Here is a 24,637-nt window from a genome sequence, read left to right as displayed (position 1 = left end):
CCAGGTACCAACCCACGCTGCAAGTTCACCTACCTTATTTCGTATACTACTTGCATTGAAGTATACACACTTCAAGCCACTTTCCTGTTTACAGGCACCCTCCTTTGAGATTGATGCCATGTTCCTAACCTCCCTACACTCCAGGTCCGGCACCCTAAAGCTACAGTCTAGGTTCCCATGCCCCTGCAGGGTTAGTTTAACCCCCCCAAGAGCACTAGCAAACCTCCCCCCAAGGATACTGGTGCCCCTCAGGTTCAGGTGTAGACCATCCTGTTTATAGATGTGGTGGATTTTCAGTACTTTCATCTGTACAAGGGGATCACGATGGTTTTTCCACTGTTATGGTCCAGATCAAACTCCCTCAAAATATTTTTAAGATAGCCTAGAATCTAACTTTCTTATTTTAAAAGTAGATGTGAAGTGCATGTTCCAGATGTGACATGGCCTACTTGATGTTATGCAAAATGCAATTTATTTAAACATGAACTTAGAATAACTTAACTATTGGAAAACGTGGCCGAATAATAGATACAGTGCGCATTACTAATTAATTGTTCTAAGATAGTATCATTCCATAACCACATTCCTTGGCAAAAAGGTAAATTCTGACACAGATTCTTGCATGTCGTTCTCCAATCCAGGATGAAACAACATAGAGAGATTTCAGAGAAAGTAGCAACTAGAAAGCATTTACTGAAGCTTCCAACCCTTCTGGGACTCCAAACAGCTTCTGACTGCTGTAGCCAAAAAAAAACTAGAAAGCCTGTTCTACGGGAACTGGCCACTCCCCTTCCATTGCTACAACTGTTTTTTAAAAAACCTAAAGGCCTCCTAAATTATTTACTTAAGCTGTTTCAGTAGCCAGTACGTCCCCTCTGTCTTCCTAAACCCTCTCCAAAAAAAAAACAAGACAAGACCTTTTTTAAAGTGACAGCATTGTCACACAACCGGCAGCAGCTTCAGTTTGATGGGATTATGCCAGATTACAAAGAACAGCAAAACGTGCAGGAGAGTCCTTCAGCAATACGTGACAATGTGAGCTCGAATTTTCTGAGATACCAGTCAAAGGTTTATTTTTATCTGGTATCCCAGACACACTGATAGAGAGAGACAGCAGTCAATGTTAACGTTCCTTGGCCCACAGCTTTTATCCAGAACGATTTGATTAGATTAGATTATCTACAGTCTGGAATCAGACCCTTCGGCCCATTTGCGGTAACTACTGTTGAGGACTCAACTGCAAACCTTCCAGTGCAACCAGCAACCTCAGAAGAGATTTTTACTGATCAGTTATGTTCTTTGTGCAAGTCTCTTTCTTTTTAAGAAGTGTATCTATGAGCTGCAGTCTTGCTGATGTCTTGTTCCCTCTTCATCCAAAACTTGAGTATCGCGCAAGAAACTCAAGATCTTCTGTCCAGCTAGTGCAGCAGATTGGTAAGCTCTTCAGTAGTGCAAATGTACCAATCTGTCATGCTTCATTGTGAACTAATCTTCTCAGAAAAAGGTATTTCTAAAAAGAGAGATAAGACTACTCAGCATCCAGCAAGAAAAAGAACACCCACTGTCTTTGTACTGATAGCCCACAGGCAGCCAGTCCCTTCAGTACCATGAAGTGGCACCATGTTATTGATCCTACTCTTTTCATTTCAGCTGCTGTATGAAGTATGGTCCCAAACCAGTCTTCGTGTCATTGTTCTCCTCAATCATTTTGAATGACCAGACCAGTATTGAGAGTTCATTGTGTTACTCAAATCTGAGAGTGATGGAATTTGGTGGGAGATAGTGGGATTGAAGAAGCATTCACTTAAAGGGGGATACTTTAACTTTAGTGTTTAGTCAATATGTTAAGCAAATGCTTTCAGCTAAAACTGAGAAAGCATTTGTGGGGAGATGTAGCGATTGGATTTAGTGGACATGCAGATAAGTCTCCAAGGCAGACCACAATGTAACTGTAATCATGTGATAGGGCTCTGCTGAAAGATCAGCTTGGAACAGTGAACTCTATTGTCTTATCATGTAAACAATGTAAATAAACATTGTTGGAAAGAAGCCTAGATGTTTTGTCTCAGCTTGTATGATGAATAGAAGAACACATACTAAAAAAGATTGCATTTTGTAAATTCCATTACGATTCTTGATGCTGGTCATAGGCCCCCTAGTAAAAAGATAACCTTCACTGATCTTAGTTTACTGAATGATAACAGAAGACAGACTGATATGGCACTGACTACCACACAAATGATGTAGGTTGTTTCCCTTGAGTTATGGAAACCTAATTCCAAGCATGTGATAATCTTGGTTTTGTATTTGTTCCTATTAAGTAGCATGAGTCTAAAGCTAGTTTGTTGTGGAGTGAATTTCACAATTCATCCTCCTTTCACACATTGTTGCACCCTGCTGGTTTTCTCTGGTTAAAGACCCGCTGTGCTGTTAGAATATTTGTGGCCTCTTCATTATTGTGGAGTTATGGAGCCTTGCCCTTGTCCAGTGATAGAGTCATGCCCTCAACCTCCCATCATTGGAGGCTTCTCCCTTACATAGACTTTGTAATGTCGCAGAGGTCCAGAGCTCGTGAGGCTGCCCTTGGTTTAATTGCTCTTTATCTGAACATGTGGCGCATATCACTGCCTAGTCACATGGCTATTGTGCTAATGAAAAAAAAGACACTTTGATCTCCAAGTTGGAAAAAGGAGATCTTTGATATACTTTGCCAGAGCATAAGAGGATCTGGAGGCTGACTGGATAGTCTGAGAAATGCATAATTTACCGTAACGGCATTTTCAGCTCAGGTGTCTGTATGAGAGAGAGAGGGAGAGACAGAGATGGACAGTCTTAGCATTAGACTGTTGATTTATGTTTGTGGTTATTACTGATTTGTGTAGAGCCTGAACTGGGTAAAAGAGAATTGTGCAGCCAAGGTTGCAAAAGTCTTTCTTGTTTCATTTCTATTCCGATTCCAAGCAGAATGTTGCAATAATACAACAAAATATGATTCTTTGTCGTTGCAGTACAATAACGTTTATAAATATGCAAGATTCTTCTACATGCCATTCAAGTAATGGAGTCATAATGTTGATGGCTATTTAATGTTTTAGCATATACTCTCTGTTATGAGCAATACTGCCTGTTCACTATTGAACTCCTAATCATTAGGAAGTAAGTATTCACTGCTATTTAACATTCCATGTGGAAGAATTTGGGTTGTCCTTATCCAGTTTTTAACATCGCAACCTGTCTTGCGGAGCTCGTGAAACTATACTGATGTGGTGGAGTAAGACACATGGACAAGGGAATTAATTTATGCAAATCTTAATACTTGCAGCCTAGAGTGCTTCACATGTGCAGGATTATTTCTACAGACTTCGGAATCCCTCTATCAGGTTGGAATGGGGCCAATGAGTGGGAAAGAGTCACTCCTTGTGATTTTCAAAGGGACAGTTGATTAATAACAAATGTAGGGGAGAAGACTCCTCAAGATGCAAGTGTCTTTTCTCTGACTCTTTAAAAGTGTGACTAGAAATGCCTTTTGCAGTCAGACCACCATGGTGAAAGGGGGAATGAGCCAGAACTCGGCTGGCATGCAAGAAGGGATAACCTCTAGGCCCTCCAGCTTAGAGTTTTGATGCTTTCCTGTCAGTCTACAGGAGGAGACTGTTCCAAGCAGTTAAACTGGCTGCCAGAGCATGAAAGGATCTAGAGGCTGACTGGACAGTCCCAAATGGTGTTCTTGAATGAACAAACTGAATCTACCACCCACTGCTTCCAGGAGGGCAGTATTGCCATCAACCCCCATGTCCATTCCCCCCATTCTGCCATAAAATGGCAATGGCATGGGATGGAGTTGGGGAATCAGCAGACCAGAGCACCCACTTTCTATCATCATCTGAAACTTCAGGCCCTGGATGATTGGAAGGGGAAGTTGCTCACTTCTTTATGATGTCCTACCTCACTTTGATGATCTTTGTAAAATTATGCAACTTCAACAGATGTTTCTGTTTTCTTAGGTCGTAAACTAGTACAGATTGGATACAGGTGGATGTGTGAAGAAACTAAGCACTTAGGGAATGAGGGTATTAATAGCAACTAATGAGGGGATTAGGAGCAGCGCTGTGTCTGAGCTTCTAACTCGGGGCTTGAATGCTTCTGTCTGCTTTCTTGTGTTTTTTTTCTTTTTACTTTTGCTGCTTTTCTTTTGCTCTTTTTTTCCTTTCCCCTTTTAAAACCTTTTTTGGCATCTTCATCTTAGCAAGAGCAGGCCCGGCCTTCTGAGCATGTGCGGATGTTGGAGGCAACAGAGTTGGCTCCTCCTGGCAGCGGCAGTGGGCACAGCGATCCCTGAGGAGAAAGTGAGGACTGCAGATGCTGGAGATTAGAGTCAAGATTAGAGTGGCGCTGGTGGTGAAGGGGCACCATGCCAACATCGACTGTGGCGATAGTCTCGGACGTTGGTATGCCCAGTGTGGGCAGTGGTGAAGGTGAATCAGCCCAGCAAAGAAAGATGTGCCTGAGGGTTGGCGACTTCCATGTTAGTTGGTTCGGAGTGGGAGACACCGTACATTGACAGACTTTAAGCTATATCTTTTCATTTGCTTATACTACCAAAATGATGCTGGATTATGGCGACAAATGAAAGCTTTTCATTTTTTTTGTGTTTCATTGTAAAATGCACGTGGAGGTAAATCATTTGTTCATTCATTCTTACCTAAATTGTTCTCATTCTCATTGTTATGTCCAAAGATAGTCATGCCTAGTTATTCCCATGGTCAGGTAGTTGTTACTGCTGTCTGGGTGGGAGTTGCACATTGGTATACTGCAGAAATCCCAGTGCAATTGCTTACAAAGAAATTGCTAGTGAATTTGAAAATACTGATTAGCAACTCCCCTCCACCCTGTTCAAAACAACATCTAGAACTCACAAACCGACTCTTGTAAACTCAAAGAATTTGAAATGTTCTGAATCATTTGAGCCTAAAAGGTACTCAAGATGCATTAGACGGTTAGAAAGCTGCTGTCATTCTTGGATAAATGGGACTGAACCTCTGACTCACCACACACACCCACCCACAGCTACACCCTCCCATCCCTAACTGACCCTTCCTGATCTGAGCAGATCCCCACCTCACCTGATACCTCCCCATCACATAAGGTGCGTCCACTCACCCACTACATTCCCACTCGATGCTTACTCACCAGCTCCTGCCCCCAAAATAAATACTCATCCATTCCCGTAGTGCCCAATGTATCTGACACTGCCTCCACCTGCAAATTCCATCCACCCGGACTCTTCACTTACTTCCATGCCCTTTCACAGTAGCTTTCAATATTTCTCCTGGGCACTTAGTATACAGCACTGAGTGTTGCAGTAACTGGCATAGCTTCAACAACGATCTTCTCAACACTGAATCTCGGGATTTCTAGACAGGTTCATAACAGGAGGTCCCTGACCAGGAATTTGCATCACAGAAATCATCAAAAAGTAAATGGCTGCATTTTAATTTGAACGGGGTCTTGACTAATTGTAAGACTAATGACTATATTCGTAATTTCTAGGCCACCTTTTTATGTTGGTGTGCCTTTAAAATATTGTGGATGTTGTGATGCACATTCTGTAACAAAGGAAACCTTCATTATCATCCAGATTGTCATCCTTTAGGGTGTTCAAAGGCAGTAGCATGTTTAAGGGTTGTGTTGATGCTGGTAATCTGCTTGTGGGTTGATGTTGAGGTTTATATTGTCGTATCAACTGTGTTTCACATCTTCACCACCGTGCAGCTTTAATTTATGCTTCAGAACATTCTCATCACTTTATATCAGCTAATTCTCGAATGCTGGTAGCAATTGCAAAGTAGCAAAGCAATAGTGAGACCTTTACAAATGAGTCACATTGGAGCTATTGAAAAGGTTAGATAACCTCAACACAAAATGCATATTTTGAGTTGCATTAATTTAAGGTATGGTCTTTTTTTTCCTAAACACAGAAATATAAGTTGGAAATCACACTCTAGAGAGCTTTGAGTTGGGACTTGAAAATTCTTTTAATTTATGGGTAATGGTAGATTGTAGACATTTACATGTCACTGATTACCTTGTTTTGATTCTATGTTATTTGTGTAAATTACTTTAGATATTGTCTCAGGAGTTTGCTATGATTTTGCTTATTGTATATATTGTGTGGTAGTTGCGTATGAACTGCATTTGTCTATTTTTTTTTCTTTGTTACTTTTAATTTTGTTTGAACATTCAACAACATGATAATCATTAATGCTTTACACTGTAGGCTGAAAATGAACATAATTTGTACAAAAATGTGAAGCGTGCACATTGATCCTCTCATGTGCTGACCCTTGTCTCCCTCGCTAGACATAACCCATCAACCTATTGGACACATGCAGAGGAGTGCTAAATTAAGAAGTCACTCCTAATCAGTACACAGTCTTTCCTGCTCCTCCAATGCTGTTTGACCTGCTGTGTTTCTCCAGTTCCACATTTTATTGACTCAGACTTCCAGCATCTGTAGTCCTTTCAATTTGCACTGTCTCTTCTCTGCCTTGCCTTCAAAACATACCACTAGAGTCTGTTGTAACCCCAAATTATAACTTCAGGGGAATTCAGGGCAGATTTGGCTCCAGGATATGTAGGCCCAATGGCATGTGGACACTCCCTCACACTCATGAACCAAATTTGCTGCTGTGGGTGAATACCTCCTCAGACTTGGGGATGTCTTGACAGGTTAAAGGCAAAAGGATTAAATATTGACAACATTTCTAGAGGTGAGCCCAAAGAACTCATGTTATCTTCCTGGAATCTTCTAAAAACAAGTCAGCGCCAAGTAAAAGCTCAGCTGGCTGAGAAAGAGGGACTGGAAAAAGCTGAGGTCAGTGATTCTACAGCTTTCCTGCCCATTTGTCTACCTCTACAAAAGGTGCAGCAGAGGCTGTGTATCCCACAATGGGGATCCTGAGCCATACCAGGTGGTATTTTACACAGAGCACAAAAGCCTTAAGAAAACAACCTGCTTTGAAAGATACATTGGCATGAAACATTGGCCAGCTTTAAGTTTGGAGTCTTCATCCAGGGCATCTGTTAGTCAAACTAAGAGAAACAGCTTTGTCAGCTGTTGAGTACATAAGGGTCTGTTTACTAAGCACTCTGGACATTGTATCAGTAATTTTGAAGGGTGCAGTTCCTCTCCATTATTCAGGGAAGCACAGGAAATCCTGCTTGTGATTAGATCCCCTCTAGAACACGACTTGACTCAGTTTTGTATCAGATCCTTTGTTAATTGTTTTACTTGTGACATTCATTTAGCAGGATAGTGTGTCATGACAATGAAAGCACATAAATACACTCAATGACGTGGCCTCCACAACCTTCTGTGGAAATGAATTCCACAGATTTACCACCCTTTGGCTGAAGAAATTCCTCCTCATCTCCGTTCTAAAGGGTCATGTCTTCACTCTGAGCTTGTGTCATCAATACAGAGTCTCTCCTATTAGTGGAAACGTCTCCTCCACACCCACTCTATCCAAGCTCTTATACTCTTTAAGTTCCAATCAGGTCTCCCTTCACGCCATCCTTTTACACGCCATCAAGTGTAGACCCAGAGTACTCAACTCCTACTCATATGACCAGCTCTTCATCCTTGGGATCATTCTTGTAAACCTCCTCTCAACCCTCATTTAATGCCGGCACATTTTTCTTCAGATTTGGAGCCTAAAATTGCTCACAGTATTCCAAATGTGATCTGACCAGAGCCTTATACAAGGTCAGCAGTACACTTCTGCAATTGTATTCTAATCCTCTTAAAATGAATACTAGCATTACATTTGTGTTCCTAAGTGCTACCTAAACCTGCATGATTCTCTTAATTGGGTGGCTCAGTGGTTAGCACTGCTGTCTCACAGTGCCAGAGACCCATGGTTTGATTCCAGCCTCGGGTGACTGTGTGGAGTTTGCACGTTCTCTCCCTGTCTTCATGGGTTTCCTCCGAGTGCTCTGGTTTCCTCCCACAATCCAAAGATGTGCAGGTTAAGTGAATTGGCCATAGTGTTCAGGGATGTGTAGGTTAGGTGCATTAATCAGGGGTAAATGTAGAGTAATACGGGAGGGTATGGGTCTGGGTGGGATATTGTTTGGAGGGTCAGTGTGGATTTGCTGGGCCTAAGGGCCTGTTTCCATACTGTAGGGATTTGATAATTCTATAATCCTGAATCAGGTCTCCTAAGTCCCTTTGTGCTTCAGATTTCCAAAGCCTTTCTCCATTTAGAAAATAGTCTATGCCTGTATTCTTCCTCCCAAAATGCATAACCTCACACTTTTCCACATTGCATTCCATCTGCTGCTACTTTGCCCCACTCTCTGAGCCTGTCCAAATTCTTTTGCAGCTTCTCTGTTTCCTGAACTCTACCTGTCCCCCCCACCTAGCTTTGTGTCATCCACATACTCCGTTCTTTCCTCCACCCCAGTCCAACACCAGCTCCTCCATATCTCTGATTCCCATAATACTGTATTTGCCAAATGCAATCTGCACTACTAGTTCACTTACCCTCCTTCGTATGTGTGTGTTTGTGTGCATACTGTGGCCATTTAGTTACAACACCCTGAGTCCTGCATTGACTACCCACCTTCTCACAGGTGTCCCCTTTATCTGCCATGCCTGAAGTTAGATTCCTGACCCTTTCCATACGCTGTCTTATTACTTGTTCTGGAAACTTTCATAACCTCTCATAAGCCATTCCCCTATCTTTAACTTTTTCTGTAATTTTCCATACAACGGACCCCCCTCCTCCAACCCCACTCCAGTCCTCCTCCCCTTGACTACCACCTCCACCTCACACTATTTAATTCAAATTCTATTTGGAAGATGTAAGTAGTTTGTGGAAAATGCAGTCCCTGAAAGATGTACGATCCCTTGCATCTAGTCAGTGAAAGCTCTAAATTAAATGGTACCATCGACTTATTATTTCTGGGTTCTGCAGCTGAGTTAGAAATTTGTTAGACTGAAGAGATTTTGTTACATGAGACACTCTGAAACATGAGGAATGCTCTGACCCCAAGTGCAGCACAGAATATATTGGGATAATGACCCATGTGTCAGTCCTCCTGTCCCACTATACAATGTCAGGATTTTCAGAAGTTTGGCCTGAAACCTGATAGCTGGTACAGAGTTTGTACTTTAATTAGGCCCAGATCAATCTGGTGAGAAAGGAAGCTTCCCCTCTCCTGCCTTCAATCACTGGGCAGGGGTGTACTCTAACACAAACGTTAGGGCTTTCACTGGCACTCCTTCGTGACTGTGGGACAGACCCAATAACTTACCAAAGACGTTGGACTGTTCTCGTTTCAATCCCCGTGAAGGTATTAAATCGTCTGAGCCTTTTGGAGAGCAGCAGCCAGAGTCACCAATATCGGCAGCTGGCACTACTGATAGGTTTGTGTATCAGCTTCTCCAATCCTGTGCAAAACCCTCTCAATGCCTGCACCCTTGCTACAAAAGTGCCCAGACTATGTAAATGACCCAGAGTTGGATTTGGGTGCCCTTCCATTGCACAGAAGTAGCACACATGCTGATTCTGATTAGACATCTAGAAAATAAGTCTATTCCCAGCCCACTGCCCCAATTGTTTAAAATGTTTGCACTTTACTTGTAACTTCCAAACACTTGAAGAAATGTAAGCCAAATTGAATTGAATTGAATTTATTGTCACGTGTACTGAGGCACAGTGAAAAACTTTGTCTTGTGAGCAATACCGGCAGATCACAGACTCAAGTAGCATAGACCAATAAATAATAGGTAAACAGCAGCAAAAACAAAAAAAATAGATGTGAATGTTAAGAGTTTGAGAGTCCATTCAGTATTCTAACAACAGTACGGTAGAAACTGTTTTGAAACAGGCTGGTGTGTGTGTTCAGGCTTCTGTACCTTCTACCCGATGGCAGAGATTGTGGGAAAACATTGCCAGGATGGGATGGAACGTTGAGAATGCTGGCAGCCTGTCCTTGACAGCAGGCCTGGTAGATGGATTCTACAGATGGGAGATTGGCCCTTGTGATTGTCCAGGCCGAGTTACTCTCTGTAACCGCCTCCGATCTTGAATGGTGTATTTGCCCTTTACCAGGTAGTGATACGTCCAGACAGAATACTCTCGATGCACCTATAAAAATTGGCAAGGGTATTTGTCGTCATGCCAATTTTCCTCAGTTGCCTGACGAGGAGGAGATGTCGTTGGGCCTTTGTAATCAGTGCGTCCACATGATGAGTCCAAGAAAGCTTGTTGTGGATGACCACTCTCTGGAGCTTGACACTTTCCACTCGTTCCACCTCTGTGCTGTTGATGTGTAGGGGGCATGAGTAACATTCCGCTGAAAGTCAATAATGAGTTCCTTGGTTTTGCAGGCATTGAGAGCTAGGTTATTCTCAGTGCCCTGTTTTTCCAGGTCTATCGTCTGTTTTGTCGCCATCTGAGATTCGACCGACTATGGTGGTGTCATCAGCGAACTTGTAAATGGTATTTGGTGATGCAGTTATGGGTATATAGCAAGTACAGGTAGGGAGCTGAATACCCACCCCTGGAGGGGCTCCAGTGTTGAGCATTAGTGAGGATGAAATATTGTGAAAAATTGATGACCTTCACCTTTTTCAATAGTTTGTAGACATATCTTTTGCAATATAAAGTGGAACTTTGTTTCATCATGCTGTTTATTTGAGAAATGCATTTTTTTTGTGAATGTCTTGTAATGGGTCTTTCTTTTTTCTGCTCTGAACTCGAACAGAACAATGAGAATGAAACCGCGTTGCATTGTGCAGCCCAATACGGACACTCTGAAGTGGTCGCCGTCCTCTTGGAGGAGCTGACTGATCCCACTATACGGAACAACAAATTTGAAACCCCCCTCGACTTAGCTGCACTCTATGGCCGCTTGCAGGTGGTCAAGATGTTAACAAATGCACATCCAAATTTGATGAGCTGCAGTACCAAAAAGCACACTCCTTTACATCTCGCTGCACGCAATGGACACAAGGCTGTGGTCCAGGTTTTGTTGGAGGCTGGCATGGATGTGAACTGTCAGGTGGGTGCAATTGTAGGTTACTGTACACTCATTGTGGAAATCATAGGCAAATAAATGCAGAAGGGAGCCATTAGTGCCTATTCTAGCTCTTTGCCACTGCCCTTTTCTTTCAGCATAGCCCCTTTCAGCTTTAAATGATGTGAAGATTTTGAACATAAATACTATTCAGCTATATAGTTATACATACATAGAGTCACAGAGTCATAGAGATGCACAAAATGGAAACAGACCCTTTGGTCCAATTCATCCATGGCGACCAGATATCTCAACCTAATCTAGTTCCATTTACAAGTACTTGCCCCATATCCCCCTAAACCCATCCTATTCATATACCCATCCAAATGCCTTTTAAATGTTGTCATTGTACCAGCCTCCATAACTTTCTCTGGCAGCTAATTCCATCCACACACCACCCTCTGCGTGAAGACATCGACCCTTAGGTCTCTTTTATATCTTTCCCTTCTCACACTAAACCTATGCCCTCTAGTTCTGGACTTCCCCACCCCAGGGAAAAGGCTTTCTCTATTTACCCTATCCATGCCCCTCATGATTTTATAAACCTCTTTAAGGTCAGTAAAATGATCAAGTCCTAACATATGTAGCAATTTCTCTTGATTTTCCTGCTTGCTTTTATAAGTATCCTTCCCATCGTGGAAGGATTGAGGACATGAACACAGATTTAAGTTAATTAGCAAAAGTAGCATTGGTTACATGGATGAAAAAGCCTTTTCATGCAGCACGTGGTTATGGTCTGGAATGCACTACATCAAAATTGGTGGAAATGTTCAATTAAGGCATTAAAGAGGGAGTTGTGTTATTATCTGAAAGGAAGAATATGAGAGTGGAATTTTGTATATGCTGCGACAAATATCTTTTAGGTATATGCTTCTGTAGAGCCTGAGTTATCTAGTAAGGATACTGTAGTCACCTTTTGGTATAAGTAGAGAAGAGTCTAATTGTTAAAATATTGTTTAAGTATTGTTGAAGCCTGGCAGTTAACTGTCAATCATCATTTATTAGTGTATTCTCCATTGCCATGCCCTTACCAATCTCAGCCCATTTGCCAACTGATCTGCATTCTTCTCTCATGCAATATAAATTATTTTCTTCCTTAATGTTTGCTTCTTACAACATGTCCTGATGAATATTTGGAAGAAAGCTGTGAAAAATGTCTTTTTTTTCAGCAATACTCAAGTTCTGTAATATCAAAAGATATTTTTAATTGTATTTCTACAACAATCATCATGATATGGTTTACATTCTGAGAGAGACTGTTAGGAGTCTGGCTCCCCCAAGAGTGTAAGTTACACTGACCGCTAGTTCCCAAATATCATCACAGTAAATGGTGCTGATAGCAATCAATCAGTAGTAACACTTTCAGATCCTCGAACAATATTCCCCCACCCTCCCAAGCTTTTAGCACTACGTGATTGTTATTCATTTATTTATGTAATTCTATTGATCATTCTCCCATTTCCTTGGCAAATTTATAAATTCAGACAATCTGGATGTTTCACTTTTCTCCCTGAATATGTTGTCTTTGTGTGTGTGGAAGAATGTTAGTTGCTCTCTTGGGCAGTCTTCCTGAAGGTTTGAGGTACTCCTCTGTTATCAGATTCTCCATTCAGTTCGTCCTGGTCAATAATCCGCGATATCTCAATCATAATGGAATGAAGTTCTTGCATTTCCTCAGATGACCTTATTGGCATTGCAAGCAATGTATTATGTCTGTTGGTTTCTGTTTCTGAGGAAAATCATGCCTTTTCTATTTAATCCACAATCAATACTGACTCCTCATCCTAATCTCTGACAATGTCGTCATTTGGTAGCATTTATTGTAATGTGTGGCTTGCTGAATGTGGTAGGATTCCTCTTTATCATATACTGATTGGTAATCATGATGGTGTAATATAGAACCAATTTCTCAGGTTAGTTTGTGAGCTGAGCCTTCAGCTTTCTGTCTATCATGAGACAGTTATAGACTGCTTGCGGTATAGTGGACATAATTAATTAATGCTGTGTCAAAATTGGAACGCCTTTTGAAGATCACCTTAACTATTCTGATGTCACATTTGGCCTCCCTGTTAATTTGCAGTTACCAGATTGAGCTTGTGACATACCGATATCAAAAATTGTCAGTGAAGTGGCTGAAGGTCTTGTTTATGAATTGTGGCCTGTTGTCTGAAACAAGCACATCAGGAAGACTGGGTGCTTTAAATATCATTTGTAATACTCAGATAATTACTTCTCGTAGTTTTTTGCAATTTATTAAGTTTGATCCATCAGGAGAAATAATTGCTGGTGATGAGGTGAGATCCTCCATTAAATACAAGCAAATCTATCCCAACACATTCCCAAGTCAGGTTGGGAATATTTTGAGTATTAAAATGACAGTTGGAAAGTGGGTCTAGATGAAGTCAGAGAGCCAGTCCAATATAATGGCCAAATGACCTTTTTCCATGCACTGACCATTCTATGATACTTTATTTTCTGCATTTGATTATAGTCTTTGATATTCCAGTGTAGTTGACATGAGGTGATTTTAATAATATTGGTCATATTTGTGTAAATCACACCCAAGTGTTAAACATTGCATCAATTTGACTGGACAGTCCTGCTACTTCAGGATTACATATTTTAAATTTAGTTGCGTGCATCAAAGTTTCAAATCAAGTATTTGTCTTTTTTCAATTTCTCAACAATTTCTATGAAATAAAATATTTAAAGAATTGACCAGCAATATGTCAAAAACAATTTTTCCTTTGGTATTTTTATTGTCTGTCCAAAAATTGAACAAACTGCCATTTTATTGTTACTGTAAAAATAGTGAGTACTTCAAGATACTATTACACGGCTGTCACCTCCAGCCTGTCGAATACAGAATTTCAAAAATGAACCTGGAAATACTTTTTAATACAGTTCCCTGTGATACATTACTATTTATACGGGAGATTACTTGGTAGGGAAAATGACAACTTAATAAACAAAGGGAATGACTTATGTGCATCGAAACAAATTAACCTCAGAATCTTGTATGGAGTGATTGTCCCCAGCAGCAGTAGCAAAACAAAACAACTTTTTTCCAGTTAAATTCCTGGAAGTTGTGTGGCAAGAGATTTCCTTTGTTTGACATCATCAATTCCTAATCATTCAAGGAAGCAAGACAGGAAGAACCTTTCTGAAAAGGCAAGGTTTTTGCATCCTGTGCATCCATTTTATACAAAACACAGCACATTGAATGCTGGTAAGAGCTTTCTGTGGTTTAGCTGTCTTCCGTACCAATTATCTCCGTAACCACTTAAGTTTGAGAAAGCTGTTGATAATTCTGCTGATATGCATTAAGCTGTGAAGAGACTGAATAACCAAAACCACAAAGAAATGTACTGAACTATAATATACTCTGGGCGCCCTCATTTTCAAACTCTGCACAGCTGCTTATTGTGACGACCTTTAAGGCATCAAGACTAGTCAGATCTGTGCAACCAGTTTGGAGATGCCAAAGGAGCAAAAGGTAATGATTTTGATCATATCTAGAATTGGTATATTTCAAGTACAAGCATTACTTCTGCAATAAACACAGAATATTTACGGAACAGTAGCATATGCAAAATGTGCTGAAATCCTAGAATACCACTCAGTGTACTTATTGTGAAGTTCACATGAGGAATGAGACAGATGAATGATGTTAATAACTTGCGGCATTTATATAAACGTTCTATCTTTTTAACAGTATCATGTATGTTGAGTGCAGTTATAAAAACCCTCATCTGTGCTTTGTAGACAGAGAAGGGGAGTGCCCTGCATGAAGCTGCTTTGTTCGGGAAGCTGGATGTTGTTCGAATTCTACTAGAAGCAGGTAAGATTTATGTAACTCTTTTGTTCATATTTGCTACTAACGTTTCTTGTTGGCAGTTTTAAACTATAAAATAAACCATAATTTTTTCTCTTATATAACAGAGATTGAGTTTTACAGGCATATATTTAAATTTATTGTAGATATAAGCATTCTGTTTTATTCATTGCCCATGAACTTCTGTTGTTGCTTCTTCACATTGTAGTTGTATTTTTCTCATTTGTCACTGATGATGTGTTGGATTGTGCATTAAGCTGAATCTGATGGCCCACTTGGGTTAACAGTGGAAGCATTCTTTTCAGGTGCCAATATTACTTAATTCCTGTGAAAAGTAGATGACTTAAGGCAGCATGGTGGCACAGTGGTTAGCACTACTGCCTCACAGCACCAGGGTCCCAGGTTCGATTCCAACCTCGGATGACTGTCTGTGTGGAGTTTGCACATTCTCCCCGTGTCTGCGTGGGTTTCCTCCGGGTACTTCGGTTTCCTCCCACAGTCCAAAGATGTGCAGGTCAGGTGCATAGGCCATCTTAAATTGCCCATAGTGTTAGTCAGAGAGAAATGGGCCTGGGTGGGTTACTCTTCGGAGGGTTGCTGTGGACTGGTTGGGCCGAAGGGCCTGTTTCCACACTGTAGGAAATCTAATCTAATCTTTATATAGGTTTATGATCTTGATGAAAGCATGGTGATTTAACATTTTCATTGCTGATATACATGGTATCGTTCTTAACCCCGATAAGGAATTGCTCTTTTGATATAATTGTTTTTAAGTCATACAAAAGTGTGCCGATTCACATTTCTTTGGAAAAATATTTCTCTGAATGAGCCACAACATTGTGTAATACAAAAGTATATACAATACAGCAAGAAAATTAACTTCTGAAAGCGTGTGACATACAGATACATTTATTAAATAGGTTCCTAAACTATTGGAGATGCCATACTTTGAACACATACATGAGACATTAGAATTGATAGGTCAAAGTAGACCATTCTGCAAACTTTGGTGAGAATTACACTATCTTCAGTTGAAGAGCACCAGTGCAAAACCTAGTGTCTTTGACTACTCTCCATTCCCAACATCACAACAAAATAGTTCACTTCCTTTCAAAGTGTAAAAGTTAGCAAGACCATGAGTAGGTTCATGACTTGTATTTTGAGTTTTGGGATTTGTTGTTAATGAAGTTAATGTTATGTCTCTGTATCAGAAGAGGCAGGAGTGGAATTTAGTGACATCTTCTGATATGTATTGAATTACATTTCTGTATTTATAAATACTCCCATTAAAAAAAATGAATTAAAAGTTAGGTTATTATTGTCTTACCAGACCATAGGGCTGCTCTCTCATTAGAGAGAGAGATGACTGGTGGTGGTTTAACCTAAGGGTCACCATGCCTCAGGCAAGGAAAGAGGTCGAGAAGGAGAGTCTTTCATGGTAACCTCAGCCGGTGTGAGGATTGAACCCATGGCCTTGGTGTCACTCTGGATTGTAAACCAGCCATCCAGCCAACTCAAGTGGTAGATTTTGTCAGTAGTGTTGAACCATTGTCCAAGTTAACTCATTAAAAAATATTAACAAGTTATAGCAGAGAATATTAAATTGTAGCATACAACTATATGTATGAGAAAAGGATCAGACTGAGTGATACATTGAAGAGAGTTAAGGACTGGGTCCAAATCTTTCAATTATCTCCAGTAAGGGTGTACTACTTCTGATTTTTGTTCTGCTGACATTCAAAGGTGGAATATTGCAAGCAGTGATGAGATTCTTGGCACAGATGGTGTTGTCAGTGGTGTGAGCACTCTGAAAATCATAAATAAATTCTCTTCAATTCACTTACTTTCTGTCTGCCTATCCCTCATCCTCTCTTCGCTCTGTATGGTTGTGTTGCTTGATTCCTGTGATAGTATTGTACAGAAGAACCTGAAGGAAGCTCCAGTAGATAAGATTAAAATGAAACTAGAATGAAACTGAGATGGATATCAGTAATTCATGCTGTTGTAATAGCCCCTAGAATACATAAAATATAACAAAACTATTTAATAAGTGTGAAAGATAAATAAATAAAACACCTCTGTTACATAATCAATATCATGAAGCTAAAGCCTTTTTACCAGTGGAATTGTCGACAACCATTCATAAATTGGTGACAGTGAGAAGGATCACTGAATAAATGAATCCCTGTTTGAATGGGAAATGGATTTTGACAAATGCAAAAAAGTAAAGGCATAGCCACATTGTGAGAAAGAACTGCAGTATTTGATTTTGCTGAGAAAAAGAGACATGCTGTTGGAGCTTTCTGTCCTGTACTTAACAAATTGGAGGAGAGAATGCAACATTGCAAGGGGACCAATAATATACACTGCATGAGAAAAGGCTGTTGATTGGCTGGCAAGTTGACTCTGATTGGTCAAGGTGTTGCCGTGGGGAATGCACGGGGAAAGTATTGTTGTCCCCGTTCTTTAATTTAATTCAAAATGACACAATACCTGGCAGAGGAGAACACCCCAGTGTAATGTCATATGTAACTCCCAGTATGTGTATATGAGTCACATTATACCAACTGATAATCTTAAATCGGTTGTTAGTTTAATCAGTACACTTGAGATTGTCCAATTGATGGGAACACATTTAATGTTAGGCATTACGCTCTGAGGTTTGCAAGCCTGTTGTAAATAGCTGAACGTTTGGTATAATTTGCCAGTTTTGGGATGTACAGGCACACACCTGACCTCACACCAGTCGTTAGATTCTGCCAATTGCATACGGATTTTATCACAGATTAGATATCTTTAGTGGCTCACAAGGGAAGAGTGATGACCATCATCAACCAGGCCATGCTTGGAAAACTCAGAACATAGTGTCTAATATTAGATGTAATTTCACAATTGGATAGCACTTGCTGAAAAATCCCAAGTTCATCAAGAATCACGCTAACAGCCAATTTAAGATTATCAGTCTGGCTCGCATGTGACTCACATAGATTTGCTAAAGGTGACATATATTAATACACAAGGACCTGTTCTAGGAATTGTGCCTTTTTTTAAAACTAAAATTGTGCGAGACAAAAATTTACCGGACAAAACTCTCTGGTGCATCCTCCGTATCGACGTTCAGTGATAGAGTCATACAGCATGGAAACAAACCCTTCGGGTCCAACTAGACCATGCAAACCAGATACCCTAACCTAACCTAGTTCCGTTTGCCAGCATTTGGCTCATATCCCTCTAAACCCTTCCTATTCATATACCCATCCAGATGCCTTTTAAATGTTGTAATTGTACCAGCCTCCACCACTTCCTCTGACAGCTCAATCCATGCACACACTATCCTCTGTGTGAAAAAGTTATTCCTCGTGTCCTTTTTAAATCTTTGCCCCCTCACCTTAAACCTATGGCCTCTAGTTTTTGACTCCCCCTATCTTAGCAAAAAACATCTTGGCTATTTACTCATGTCCCTCATGATTTTATAACTTCTATAATGTCACTCCTCAACCTTTCTAGCTTCTCCCTATAGCTCAAATCCTTGAGTCCCAGCAACATCCTTGTGAACTTTTCTGCACCCTCTCAAGTTTAACAATATATTTCCTACAGAAGGGTGAACAGAATTGTATACAGTATTCCAAAAGTGACTCACCAATGTCCTGTACAGTCACAACATGACATCCCAACTCCTATAGTCAGTGCACTGACCAATGAAGGCAAGTGTGCCAAACACCACCTGCATCACCTTGTCTACCTGCGACTCCACTTCCAAGGAACTCTGCATCTGCACCCCTACAGCTGTTTGTTTGGCAACACTCCCAGGGCCCTACCATTAACTGTATAAAAAAGATTTAAAAAGAACATGAAGGACAGCGTATCTTATGCAGAGATTGGTTCGTGTGTGGAATGAACTGCCAGAGCAATTGGTGGATGTGGGTACAATTACATTGATTAAAAGACATTTAGATAAGTACATGAATAGAAAAGGTTTGAAGGGATATGGACCAAACACCAACAAGTGGGACTAGCTTGGTTTGGGAACATATTTGGCATGGACTAGTTGAACCGATTGGTCTGTTTCCATGCTGTATGACTCTAGATAATTCATTGTCTAAGAATGGCCATTACATTTTCTAATTCCTGCTCTGGTTTGCCTTACCAACATGCAGCACATTTATCTAAATTCAACTCTGTTTTGATCAATGTGAGTCACTTTGCCAACTAATTAACATCTGTCACTTGAACACTTTGAAATATAATTTTCTTGGAGCTATCTTGATGAGTACAAAGCACAAAGCTTTGACAGCAAGTCTCTTTTTTGAGCAGTTCTCAAATACTGTGTTCCACAAAATGCCTAACTACAGAATTATTTCTGAAAGCATCCCCAAATAATGCAAAATTATGAAAAAGAAAGAACATTTCATCCAATGAGAACAAAATAAAAGTTAAACTCAGAAACACATGTCAACAGATCAAAGTAATCCAGTCATTGCACGCTGTGGGCCAAGCTGTGACATATGTACTAATTGTCAGTATTTTGTGACAAAAGACAGCATTCCACCCAATGTTCTGGCTAGTTTGAATATCACAGGAAACTCATCTTATTCAAAGCATTGATGTCCAGCAATTTGAACCGTAGGACAACAGAAAGGAAATGTGCCAAAGCTAGTCAAATGAGTTTGATACAGGGATAGAATTAACCGACAATATGACTTCTTTCCCGCAGAGACATGACAGAAAAAATCTGAACTAAACTTGTGGCTTTTTGAGAGCTGCACTTTTAATTTTAGTTGAGCCTTAATTTTAACCTGAATTGGCATTTGCAAGAGGTGAGTCAAACTCCAAAATCATCTCTATGGTCAAGGCTAGTTGAACACCTGTGTATCAGTTGCACTAAATCATTTGACAGCTAATAGGCAGGCAGGAGTGGGGTTCCGGGTTGCACTACAGGCAGGAGCGGGGTTCCGGGTTGCACTACAGGCAGGAGTAGGGTTCCGGGTTGCACTACAGGCAGCAGCGGGGTTCCGGGTTGCACTACAGGCAGGAGCGGGGTTCCAGGTTGCACTACAGCAAAGCTGACTAGCAGCAAGTCCAGCCATAGAGCAGGGCTTTATGGTGAGCCATACAAAGGCAGATGGGAGGGAGCCTGGAAAAGGGACAATGTCAACTTTTCCATTCTAGAGTCCCTGCCCTCTGCTTTCACCTTCCAGAAAGCTACAATGACATCTCACTAACACTGCTGTTTAAAATTGCAGTCAGACCCTGATTGTATTGTTGGATTCAGATTTATAGATTGGAATAAAGCATTTTCAGGTGACTATCCAGTTTTACCCATGTACCTGCTCATTGGAAACTAAGTGGATAGGATTGAAATCATCCTCATATTTACAGTACTAAACCATTAAAGGGCAGGTTTTAAAAACTCTAAAACTAACTGCAGCCATGTGTTATGTCCAAAGAAGGATCATCCGTGGTATTGGGAAAGTATGTGTCTCTTAATGTATTGACAGTCTGCAGTCCTGTGTCTGTTTTAATAATGAGTTACAACACAGTTTTAAAAAAAACAAAATGTTTATTAAAGATTAGATTGTTTTTATGCTCATGCCCATACACCGCGATTGTAGATGGATACCCAAAGCTTATTGCACTCAACCCATTCCTGACCTGTCGGTTCTTCGTCTCCCACCTTTACGCTACAATTTGATCTCATTTCCAGCAGCAGTATTCCATAGTGCAATTTTGTAACCTTTCACTCATGTTCAGTACCCATCAAGCTATTCCTGGGTCTGCTAAATGTTCTGATCTCAAAGTTGCATGTACTTTGGATGAACAAGTCATAAAAAGAGAATAGACATTCTAGTTAGGTGAGACAATGATTGTTAATAATGTGTGCTTCGGCCCTCTCGTCAGACATTTTCTCAGTCTTTCACTTTCAGTTTCTTGAATTCCTCTGAAATAAGCCAAAAATTAAACAAAGGAAATGTAATCTTTTGTTGTAAAATAGATTTCTTAACTATAACCCAACTTTCGTCTCTAACAGCAGAATGCATCACTTAAGTTTGAACCTTTTTGTCACTGTTATTCTGAGTTTGGAAGGAAGATAGAGCAAGTTTTGAATAATGCTGAACCTCGGTGAGATTGCCGTATTTAGGATTTGATCACAATGTACAGCTGTGATGTTTCTTTTCAACCTGTTGGTGCACAAATACAGCACTGAGCTTTTTTCTATAATTTTAATAGCATTTGTCAATTTGTTTATAAATTTATAATGAAGGTTGCATCAGGATCATTCAGTGACCAGGAACAAGTCTTGCATTACAGCAATTAACATCCTCACTAATGTATGGCAAGTGACTGTAACAGAGCCTGTTAATAAGTTACACCAGTATCAATAGCTGAAAATGTGGTTCAGAGGAACAAGAAATACCAGAGACTATTATTAAACTATTCAAACGTGTAATCATTTCCTTTCCTAATCTAAGAGAATATTGTAAATTTTCCACGCTCAAGGACATCCCATCGTTTTGCAAGTAAGTGAGTGAATGATATCATGTAGGCAAGTGTTTGTACAGTGAGATTCCACTACCAATTATGAGATACAAGAACAGTTCATCTGTTTTTCATGTCATCAGTTCAGGGATAAACCGGACCCAGTGTGCTGGAAAGGCTCACCAGTTCCTCTTGGACAATTGTACTGTTGGATCTTTTGTGTCCTACTGAGGAAATACCGTGTCAGAGTTTAACTTCTGATTTGAAAGACAACAGCTCCCGGAATGTAGCACTCTGCGCAAATTGTCAACTACATTACCTGCTCGACCATGGAGTAGAGCTTGAATCCAGAACGTGATTCGAGCCAAAAGTACTATCAAATTACATTGAATCATCTCAATGTGAATAAAGGCATGCTTGTCATACAGACGTGCCCATCACTGTCTGGGCTGCCACTGAGTCTTGGACAAAGGTGAATGCGACAGTGATCCAATTTTACTTTCAAGTATGCAGTACTGTTTGTTTGTAGGCACACATTTTAAAAAAAAAACATTGTGGGTGGCACGGTGGCACAGTGGTTAGCACTGCTGCCTCACAGTGCCAGAGACCTGGGTTCAATTCCTGTCTCAGACTGACTGTGTGGAGTTTGCACATTCTCCCTGTGTCTGCGTGGGTTTCCTCCGGTTTCTTCCCACAGTCCAAAAAATGTGCAGATTAGGTGAATTGGCCACGCTAAATTGCCCGTAAAGTTAGCTGAAGGGATTAATGTAGGGGAATGGGTCTGGGTGGGTTTCGCTTCGGTGGGTCGGTGTGGACTTGTTGGGCTGAAGGGCCTGTTTCCACACTGTGAGTAATCTAACTCTAATCATGTTTCTTGTTAAAAAAAAAAATCTTATTCGCAAATTTCAGCATAGTCTTTCGTTAAATGGCTTCCTTCTGATTTGTCAAATGTTAGATTCTCACTGCAAAGAATTGGACCCCATTTATTGTATTGAAATACTTTTAGTTATACACAAATGAAAGCTGAATCTCTAGTGAACCATTGAACAAATACTATACTTCCAGAGGTGCCATCTTTTGGATGATATTTTAAACCACTTAGGTGGATATGAAAGTCCCGATGACACTATTTTGTAGAAGAGCAAGGGAGATATCTCTGGTGTCCTGGCCAATATCTATCCTTTAACAACTTAAAGCAGACTATCTGGTCTTTTTCTGCTGCTCATGGGATTTTGCTGTCTGCCAATTTTCTGTTGCATTTCTTACATTACAGTAGTGATTGTATTTCCAAAGTGTTTCAATGGACGTAAAATGCTTTGAGACATCCAGTTGTCACAAAATGCACTGTTTAATGCAAGTGTTTTTTTTTAATCCTTTTTCTATTGAAAGTGTCTGTCATCCTGTCAGAGAAATTATAGAAAAAACAATGTTTTCTGAAATGCCAGAAAATGCGCTGTGCTCAACATAAAAAGGTTCTGAAGGGGAATATTTGCTCAAACCTTTCATGCCTTCAGTAGTTACATCCATTTTCATCACTTTTGATGTCTGTCACTGCTGTACATTTTTGTTTGCGTGAGGTTTTTCCAAAAGACCAGGAAAAACCTGGTCTTTTGGAAACCAGGAGATACAGGAGCAGAAGGCAGAAATTTGACCCGTCAAGCCCGCTCTGTTGTTTGATGAAATCATGACTGATCTGATTATTCTCAAATCCACATAACCTTCAATTCCATTACTGATTAGAAATCTGATTCTCAGCCTTGAGTGTACTTAATGGCCCAACCTCAATAGCCCTCTGTGATAAAGAATTCCACAGATTCTGAGAGAGTAAATTCTTCCACATCTATGTCATAAGTGGGTGACCCCCTAGTCTGAGTTTATGCCCTCAGGCCGTAGAATGTTCCTTAAAGGGAAACAATCTCTCATTGACCCTGCCAAGCCCCCTGAAAATCTCCTATGTGTCAATAAGCTCTGCTCTCTCATTCTTTTTGATTCAAATGAGTACAAGCCCAATCTACTGAACTTCGCCTTTAAAGAAAATCCCTTGATTAACACTATCAACCTAGTTAATCTTCTGTGGACCGCCTGCAGTGCCTCAGTTGGGCTTTCCAGAAAGTTGACGCTGCAGTAGGAAGCTCCAACCGGAGCTCATCTGCTCTGCCTATTCTTTTTCCTTTTTTCTCCCTATTTTCCTCCCCTCTCCTGGCCCCGGACACCTGGCCCCAGCCTCTGAAACGGGGTGGGTGCTCGGCAGCCTGGAGCAAGGGCGCCAGTGACCGGTGGCTCGAAGTGGAGATGCCCGTGACCAGCAGCTGTGGGCAGAGTGTGGCAGCGGCAGCTCGTGGTAAGACCACGTAGAGGCTGGTGTGGAGCGTCCTTGGAGAGAGACTGTGATGTTTGTGCTTTTAACTTGTTGTTTTTCTGATCTATGGTTACACTGTGTATAGCTGTAATATAACAGTTTGTTTTCTTCATTTCTCTATTCTGTAACTTAGGATTGTATCTCTATACTTTTGTACTTAAGATGGCACTGTGTTGGTGACATTGTTACACTGTAACTGAAGTGCTGTACCTAGGTCCCTGTGTATCTAAGATGGTGCTGTAAGTGGTGACTTGACAACTTTCATTTGAGAACATGCAACAAGAAAGCTAATTCATTCATTCATTACGATGAATGATAATTCACAGTATTCCAGGTACATTCTGAACAGAAGCAGAAATTTCTGGAGAAACTCAGTGGGTCTGGCAACATCTGTGGTCCTGGAAGAGGCACAGCAGGTCAGGCATCATCTGAGGAGCAAGAGAGTTGACGTTTCCGGTATAACCCTCCCCAGTCCTGATAAAGGGTTATGCCTAAAACGTCGACTGTCTTGCTGCTCAGATGTTACCTGACCTGCTGTGCCTTTTCCAGCACCACACTTTATCGACCCTGACTCCCTAGCATCTGCAGTCCTCATTATCTCATAGCATCTGTGGAGAGACAATTGAGTTAATATTTCGAATCCAGTGATTCTCCTTCAGAGTGGTTTGAATGGTGTCTTGTATAGTTCAGCACGATCTTCCTATTTTTATGCTTCATTCCTTTTAAAATAAAGGCCCACATTATATTTATCTACTCTATTACCGTCTGAACTTGGAGGCTAACTTCCTGCAAAAGTGTATAATCCCACATTTCCCCATTTCCTACTCTTTTTGTCAAGTATTTTTGTTCAGCCAACCTGCCTATATCTGTCTGTGTAATCC

The 24,637-nt window shown here is 40.7% G+C and overlaps 1 protein-coding gene across 17 annotated transcripts in view; it reads left to right on the top strand.

Moving 5' to 3' along the window:
• Positions 1-24,637, top strand: part of anks1b (ankyrin repeat and sterile alpha motif domain containing 1B) — an 813,858-nt gene that overhangs the window by 357,773 nt on the left and 431,448 nt on the right. For 16 of the 17 annotated variants that reach the window (XM_043713629.1, XM_043713643.1, XM_043713627.1 and 13 more), the window contains 2 exons: positions 10,774-11,070; positions 14,851-14,926. In XM_043713629.1, the coding sequence (XP_043569564.1) occupies positions 10,774-11,070; positions 14,851-14,926 (373 nt within the window). Of the gene's footprint in view, positions 1-10,773; positions 11,071-14,272; positions 14,582-14,850; positions 14,927-24,637 lie in introns of those variants that run through there. The other variant, XM_043713644.1, reaches the window with a different exon arrangement.

This window comes from Chiloscyllium plagiosum, chromosome 23, assembly GCF_004010195.1.
Source record: "Chiloscyllium plagiosum isolate BGI_BamShark_2017 chromosome 23, ASM401019v2, whole genome shotgun sequence".
Taxonomy (NCBI): Eukaryota; Metazoa; Chordata; class Chondrichthyes; order Orectolobiformes; family Hemiscylliidae; genus Chiloscyllium; species Chiloscyllium plagiosum.
The sequence above is the reverse complement of the archived record's forward strand: the minus strand, read 5'-3'. Positions and strand labels throughout refer to the sequence as shown.